This window comes from Hipposideros armiger, unplaced genomic scaffold (genome assembly GCF_001890085.2).
Source record: "Hipposideros armiger isolate ML-2016 unplaced genomic scaffold, ASM189008v1 scaffold_34, whole genome shotgun sequence".
NCBI classification, from domain to species: Eukaryota; Metazoa; Chordata; class Mammalia; order Chiroptera; family Hipposideridae; genus Hipposideros; species Hipposideros armiger.
Window position 1 is genome coordinate 1,766,992 of NW_017731384.1, and position 8,226 is coordinate 1,775,217.

The 8,226-nt window shown below is 40.0% G+C and overlaps 1 protein-coding gene across 11 annotated transcripts in view; it reads left to right on the forward strand.

Moving 5' to 3' along the window:
• Positions 1–8,226, forward strand: part of TANC2 (tetratricopeptide repeat, ankyrin repeat and coiled-coil containing 2) — a 302,761-nt gene that overhangs the window by 245,439 nt on the left and 49,096 nt on the right. For all 11 annotated transcript variants that reach the window (XM_019637800.1, XM_019637801.1, XM_019637807.1 and 8 more), the window contains one exon: positions 1,721–2,328. In XM_019637800.1, coding sequence (XP_019493345.1) covers positions 1,721–2,328 — 608 coding nt within the window. The remainder of the gene's footprint in view (positions 1–1,720; positions 2,329–8,226) is intronic.

Genomic DNA, 8,226 nt, shown 5'->3' on the forward strand with positions numbered 1-8,226 from the left:
GAAGACAAATAAAATAGGGTAAAGGGATAAATGGGGGCGATAGTTATTTTAGGCAGGGCAGATAGGAAAGACCTCTCCAAAGAGCCTTGTAAAGTTGTGAGATCTGATTTACCTTTGGAAAAGATTGCTTTGGCTGCTAGCTGTGTAGATAATGAAATGTAGGGGATCAAGAATGGAAGCAGAAGTACAGGTGAAAGGTAATGGTGGCTTAGACTAGAATGGTAATGGTACAGACCTGTGACGTGGTCATAATTGGACAAAATTTTGAAGGAGAATCAAAAGGACTTGATGATGGGCTAAATGTAGGTGTGAGCAAGAGAGAAGACTCAAAAATGAATCATGGGTTTTGGGTAAATGCTGGTTTGAGGAAAGGAGAGAGATCACAGGTACCTCCTACAATTTGGTGGTAGGTCAGTGGAAATACCATTTATTGACATGGGGAGGTTTTGTGGAGGGGGGCGAAATTCAGTAGTTCTGATTTGGTCACATTAAGGTTGTCTATAAAACATCCAAGTGTAAATGTTTAATAAACAGAGATTAAAAAACGAGAGCTCAGGGGAAATGAGTAAACTGTAGACATAAAGTTAGGCATCATCTGCATATAGATGATATTTAGAACAATGGGACCAAATAAACTGTTCTAGGGAGAGAGAGTGGCTAGATAAAAGAATGGAGACCTGAGCCTGGGGTGGCCTGAGAAATGAAAGAGGAGCCAGGAAAAAGGCCTGGGTAGGAGTGGCCATTGTGCTCAGAGGAACATGAAGGAAACATGCTATGAAGCAGGCTAAAGAAAGGTAACTCAAGGAGAAAGGTGTGATCACCTGTGTCATATACTGCTGAGAGGCTGAGGAAGATGAGAACTGCAACTTGATTATTGGACTTGGCAAGTTGAAGATTATTTATCGATAACCTTGACAAGAAACATTTCAGTGAAGTGATGGGGTTGAAGCCTGATTGCAATAAATGGAGGAGAGAATGGGAAAGGGAGGAATTAGATTATAGTACATAGAGAAAACTTTATGTGAAGTTTTGCTAAAAATGGGAACAGAGATATAGGATTGTAGCTGGAGAGAGGAATTATGGGGTCATTTGTGTGATCCAAAAGAGAAGAAATTGATACAGGAGAGAAAATGGATACTTACATGAGCAAAGTCTGTAAGCAGATAAGAAAAGATAGAATCCAGAGCATAAGAGTCACCACAAAGCCCTGTCACCTTTCCCCAATATCATTTCCAAGCTGATCACCAAGGTACCGAGCTTTCCACTATTAGAAGTATTGCTTTGTGCTAAGGCATCTCCGAAAGGCCTACATTAAAATGTAGTCATTTTATTAGGGTTAGAAAGCCACATTTTTATTTTTTACTGAATTGTGCTTTGACATTATGCCATGGTTTGCACTAAGAAAAATTAAAACACAAAAGTTTTATCGAACTCCATTTTCTACTTATTTTAGGAAAATTATTTAGACTATCAACCTTTAAATCACTCTTCAAGTAACCTTTATGAATACCCATAAAAAAATTAAGTCTCAATAGTAGGAAACGTTGTGTTTCTCCTGTGCAACTAATTTGTTTTAACCTATGGATACTAAGACTTGGTCATGTTTCCTTTCCTCTGGCCACTCGGAAGTTCAGAATAAGTTTTTGGACCCCATAGTTTATCATAAGAGTTAGGGGAAATTGAAGGTCTTTCTGTCTCTCTCTCTCTCCATCTGTTTTAGGAAATTACCAAGCTGCTGCCTTTCCATAGGATTTTTTTGGATCGACTAGAAGAGAATGAAGCCATAGACCAGGACCTGCAGGCTTACATCCTGCACCGGATACACAGCAGCTCTGAGATCCAGAATAACATTTCACTTAACGGCAAAATGGACAATACTACCTTTGGCAAACTCAGTTCTCATCTCAAGACTCTCAGTCAAGGGTCCTATCTATACCTGAAACTCACATTTGACCTCATAGAGAAAGGCTATCTAGTGTTAAAGAGCTCTAGCTACAAAGTAGTTCCTGTCTCTCTCTCCGAGGTTTATTTACTCCAGTGCAATATGAAGTTCCCCACCCAGTCCTCCTTTGACCGGGTGATGCCTCTCCTGAATGTGGCAGTGGCCTCTCTCCACCCACTGACTGATGAACATATCTTCCAGGCCATCAATGCTGGCAGCATTGAAGGCACACTAGAATGGGAGGACTTTCAGCAGAGAATGGAGAACCTTTCCATGTTTCTAATCAAGCGCAGAGACATGACTCGTATGTTTGTCCATCCTTCTTTTCGAGAATGGCTTATCTGGAGAGAAGAAGGAGAGAAAACCAAATTTCTCTGTGATCCCAGGTAAGCCATAGATCTATCATAAGCGATTCTGAGCCTTTGTTGTATTGATTGCATGGACCATGGGTATCGAGAGCAAGAGAAGTGTTCTTCATTGAACATTTCACATAAAGGAAACATCGTCTCTGTTTCTACTCAAGACAAGGTTATAATGAGATTAACTAATTTATTTTCTCACAGTGTTATTTCCTTGAGACTCGAAAGCTGCATGGATATCTAAAATGCTCCCATACATTCCTGTATTTTCCTAAATGATTTTCTCTGATCACACTGGTGATTCCAGGCTATAATTAATGAGCCATTTAACAGACTTCCTAGATATTCTTCATCTATGAAGAAAGAATTGATACATTGTTCATCTCTTTGACTTAGAGCAGAATCATTTTAAAATGGTGATTGCTCTTTTAAATGCCGTATATACCATTGATAAAGTCACCAATGACTAACCCCATTAAAGCCCAGCCAATGCTAAGATTTACACTGCAAAATGGAATCTTAAACCTCAGTGCTGAAAAAGACTTGAAGAGATCAGCTGGTCTAGCCACTGTACTTTAGATAAGGTGCCATCCCCATTTTGCTATGAAGACCTTAAGATTCTGAATCACTTGCCCAATGTCATCAGTTAATAGGTGAGAGAAAGGAGGAGGGACTAGAATAGGGATGGTGAATAAGCAGTATGTACTACCACTCCCCTATCCTGCAGCCTTGGCAGACATCACTGGTTTACCCCAGCATTCTTTCCTGATAAGCTTGACTCTGACTTAAGAATCTCAGCTCAACAAACCACACTAGATATGAAACTTTTTCCCATTCTCTTGGGTAGAACCCAGATCTCTAGCATCCTAGCCGGGTGTGCTTTCTACTCCTCCACACTACCTTAGTAAAAGAATTATTCCTTTAATAAAGTTGGTGTTTTCAAAAGCAGGTATATTCTGGATTTCCTGGAAACAAAGAAGACACAAACATCATAGCTGGCAAATGCAGAGCTTATTCTGGCTCAAAAGGAAGATAGGCCAAATTTGACTGTGCCCCCCACCACACCCCCACCACCGTGACTCATCAGAGAAACTGAATCTCTCTGACTGTGCTGGGGTTTTATGACTCTCCTGGCATATTGTCACCCAGCCTTATTAGAGACAACTGTGCCTGTGGGCATGCCACTCAGCCTACTTCATGCTGATTCATTAGAAAATTAGTTCCAGATTCCGATGAAGAGATCATGCCAGGCAGTAGATTTCGTGGCATTTTCTCTGAAAGGGAAACTTTTAAAGAAACAAACTGGTGGAAAGAACATAAATTTATGAATCAGATTACCTTCATATAAATCTTACCTCTTCTAAGAACTGTGACTTTTGGAAAGTTACATGTTTCTGAGATAGTTTTCTAATCTATATACATAAAAGAGATAGTAATTCCTGAAGTTGTTGAGAATTAGTGAGGCCATGCAGTAAGTATAATACCTAGAATAGTAGAGAGTACAAAGTGTTGAGGAAATACTCTTTTTCCTTCCATCTCTTTTTTAGTAATAGGCTGTACAGTTATCCCTTAACTGAATCCTATAACTAATTGGATAGGCAGCAACAGCCTATGCTGTTAGCATTTGGGGGCACAAGATTAAAAAAACAAAACTGAGTTCAAGTCTCTTGTATGAACTGTATGGTATTCCCAAGAGGGTTTTATTATAAATCCCACTAGTACTGCTACTCATGCTTAACACAAAGACTTTGCATTCACGTATTTAAGAAAAAGAGACCCATCTACAATAGAATTGCCTATAAACACTCTGAAATCAGTTTCCAGAGAAACTTTGCTAGCTACGCTGCTTGCTCATCTCAGCAGATTAAAAGTTGAGGTCCAGAGCAGCCAGACTACCACTGAATTAACAGTATCCTTGCAACCGATGAATTCCTCAGGGCTCCCAAAGGAGAAAATGCGTTATTTATGCAGCCATATCATGGCTTCACAGGCTTACCTTTTCAACACTGTTTATTGACTAGGAGCATTTTGGCAACAGGCAGATACACTGGGACAAGAAGAGCAAACACATTTAACCCGAATGCCATGCACAGGCATGCCTCAGAGATACTGCAGGTTGGCTTCAGACCACCACAGTAAAGTGAGTTGTACTCTGTTTGTTGATGGAGGGTCTTGCCTTCAATTTGTAGATAAAAACTCAGCATCTGTGGAGCCCAAGAAAGCAAGGTGCAATAAAACGAGGTGTGCCTGCACTGTGCTGCCTGGGGATTGAATGACACTCAGGGCTGCTGAGGGATCATCATGTGTCATTTAATGACAGAGAGTAAAATACTAGGACCAAGAGGTATCATAAAAGCTTCCTTGCATTTCATTTCGGTTGGTGTTCAGTCTTCTGCCCAGCGCTGTCTGGCACCAGCTTTGTTACTCAAGTATTGATCTCAGAGCTTGAGGCCCCCTTGGGTCAATGAGATGGAAATTCACTAAGAATTTAATGCTACTGGCAAAACACAAGCTGGCCTTTCAAAGAAACTGGCTGTAATTGCTTTCCATTTCAGGCGAATCTGGTTAGCAGGACTCTCGAAGCAGGGTTCGTCTTTGTGGCCTCTAGCCTCTGCTTCTGTACATTGTTCCTCCCTCTGTTCACTTGTTACTCCAGTTTCTCTCTAGAGCATCTAATGTATCTCACTAGACCAGGGGAGACCCACACGTGCATCTGGTAGGCCAGTGGCTGGCGTGCGCATCTCTGTGGAAGGAGATCTTTCAGAAGCAACAGCATCTCTCTCTCTCTCTTCTAGTCCATTTTCCTGGACTTTCAATGCTCACTTGCTCACCCTGAACTTGTTGACCTTTTTAGGGAATGATACACAGATGAGGATATTCTACTGAAGCCAAAAGTAGTTGATCTTCATCAGAAATAAACACCCAGGGAGGTACTTCTGCTAAGCTGAAGAGTCAGTAATCTGAGGATGGTGCTAGAAAGAGGAAATAGCAGAGCCAGAGGTCAGTGCTATGGTTGAGACAGAGTTTTCTTTATGTTATTATGTTGAATATCAGACTTCCTATTGTGTCAGAATCAGGGCAGAAAATTGGCATTCCCAAGAGAATGACCTAATGTTGCAGAGACATATAACTGTCACAAAAAAGAGATGAGTTATAGATGTCTTTTCTTGGCTTGGTAACAGGGTGAGGTGTGTGTGTGTGTGTGTGTGTGTGTGTGTGTGTGTGTGTGTGTGTGTGTGTGTGTGTTTATCAAACTGTAAGCAAAGTATCACCAAAAATCTTTTATCACATCAAAGATTTTGGATTTGCACTCTAGGTAAAAGTATGCCCCTTGAAGCACTCAAACCTGAGACCTCACCACCTTGTTCTGCTTTCTGTTCCCCACTATTCGTCACTGTCATACTCTATCATACTCTGAAATTAATCTGTCCTATATTTTATTCCCTTGGTCACTGAGATATCAGCTGAACTCACTAATCTAATCAATGAATCTCTGTTGTTATGCCAATACGAGGGAAGTAGAAAGCCCATTTGAAGCAACTTGTACGTTTTAAGTAAGGCCTTCGAGAGAAGTCACCAGCCTGTGTTATCCAACCTATTAATGACTTTGATCGTTGAAATTTGAGGCTGATAGACAGCTGGGTGCCTCCAGCCTTGTGGTGCTGCCCAGTTTTTACAGCCTTGTGATGCTGCTTAATATTTCTCCATAGCTCTAGGCTGTCCCTGAATGAATCCCCACTCTTTTTTTCTCTCTCCTTTCCGCAATATCTGTTTTCATGGTTTCTAGCCTCCCCTTTCCTAGAAACAGCTTGCAGATCAACATATATATGCATATGGGAATATATATGTAAGATTTTGATACAGAGATTAGAATATTCAGCTGCCTTATTTTTAACTGTTTGAATAAAACACATAAAGCTTGTTGTGAACTTTATTTAATGAATATTGAGCTGATAAAACCTAAGGTGGTGATTTGGAAGCCTAATTTGGGTTATCCTGATTTCCTCAAACTAAGAGAAGCAAATTTCACAGTGGGTGAAAAAGGTAAAAGGCTACACACATCCTACTTATACCTGTGAGGATAGTTGAGTGCTTTCTTGATTCTTTGTGACCAGAGTTGATTTATTATAATAAATGGTCTGAGATTTCTGCTAATTATTTTGGCCATATTAATGAATTATATATTGGAAACCTGATGCTCTAAAATCCATGCCACAAAGCAGAGTGTCAGAGAAGCAGTTTGTCTAAGGAAAAAAAGAGGGCATTCTTCCTATAAAGAAAATCTAACTGCACTGGGAAACCTGTACAGCCTGGCTTCTGTACATGGGTCGGAAATGACCACAGAATGGTGAATCGCAGGGTTGTAGTGATTTTGTTTGTTTGGTTTGTTTTAATTCAGACATGAGCCTCCAGGCCAGATGACGGTTAACCTTACCCTCGCTAAAGCACAAACTCAAAGTCACTGCTTCTGATGGCCCCTGCAGACTCCCACAACAAACCCTTGAACTGGGGGATGGGTTCTGCTTTCTAGAAGCATTAGGAAAGACTTCGACAAAGTGATGGATCCTGGGAAGGAAAAAAGGGGCCCCTAGAGCTAAAGCAGCCCTTAGGAGGTTTGGAAAAGTTAAAGCAAAGAGAAGGGAGATGTAACAAACTTCTTTTACTAGCACTTGACTATTAGTAGATGATCTTACCTGCCTGAAAAAATTAACTCTCTAATCACTGTTCTGGGTCTAGATCTGCTTCACTTCTAATTCTTTTCTACCACTCAGGGGAAATCAGTTTTCTGATGTCATGATTTAGATGTGTGCTTTCCAGGGAGAGAGTTCATTAATCTGTAATATTATTGTGGATTTGTCTAATTTGCCAATAAGTATTTTTTTCTTATCTAAGTTTCTAAATCCCTGTTGGCATCAAGAATAAATTTTAGACTCAAATCTGAACTATTACTCTAGCGACTGTAGTCACGGTTTTATGACATAATGCAAGGCAAAAATTAAATGAAATCTAATGTATATCTTGGAATATGTCCAGTTTGCCAGTGCATGAATGTCCTTCAACTTTACAAATTTGTTTTCTCTCAGCATAAATCATAGGACCCATATCTATTAGTCAAATAGGCATACTGTTCCTATCTTTAAAACTGTCATACCTTTGAAGATGGGCAGCAGTAACATTTTTTTTCCTTTCCCAAGTTCAAAATTAAGTTTGAAAAAAGCTGATAATCGGAATTCTTCTCCAACACATTTAAAATAGAGAACTACTTATTCCTACTGTCATAAAAACTCACGTGAATTTTGCTAAGTTAATAAATACACAGAGAAATAGTCCTGCCTATGATAAGATGGAGAGAGAGCATCATTTTATGACTTGACAGGCATGAAAAGAATCAACTAATGAGAACGCAGGAAGGATTTGCATTCTCCTATATTGTTTGATTTTGCTACGAGAAAGGCGTGTGTGTGTGTGTGTGTGTGTGTGTGTGTGTGTGTGTGTGTGTGTGTGGACTCGTATATATGTCTTTTTTTAAGGTGAGTATACCTGGTATAGTAAATGCTGGTTAAAACAACTTCACCTAAAAATTTAAAAATGAGGAAAAGTAGAGCAGATATTTGAACAGATAGTATGCCCCCCCTTATCTGCGTGTGACAGGTTTAAGACCCTCAATAGATGCTTGAAACTGTGGATAATACCAAACCCTATGTATAACATGTTTTTTCCTATACATACATACCTATGATAAAGTTTAACTTATAGGCACAGTAAGAGAGTAACAACAACTGATAATAAAATAGAACAATTATAGCAATATTCTGTAATTAAAAACATGCACTGGCTCGAGATCTCTCTTCTCTTTCTCTCTCTCCCTCCCCCCTTCCTCCCTTCCTCTCCCTCCCTCCCCCCTCTTCCTCCCTCCCTCCTTCT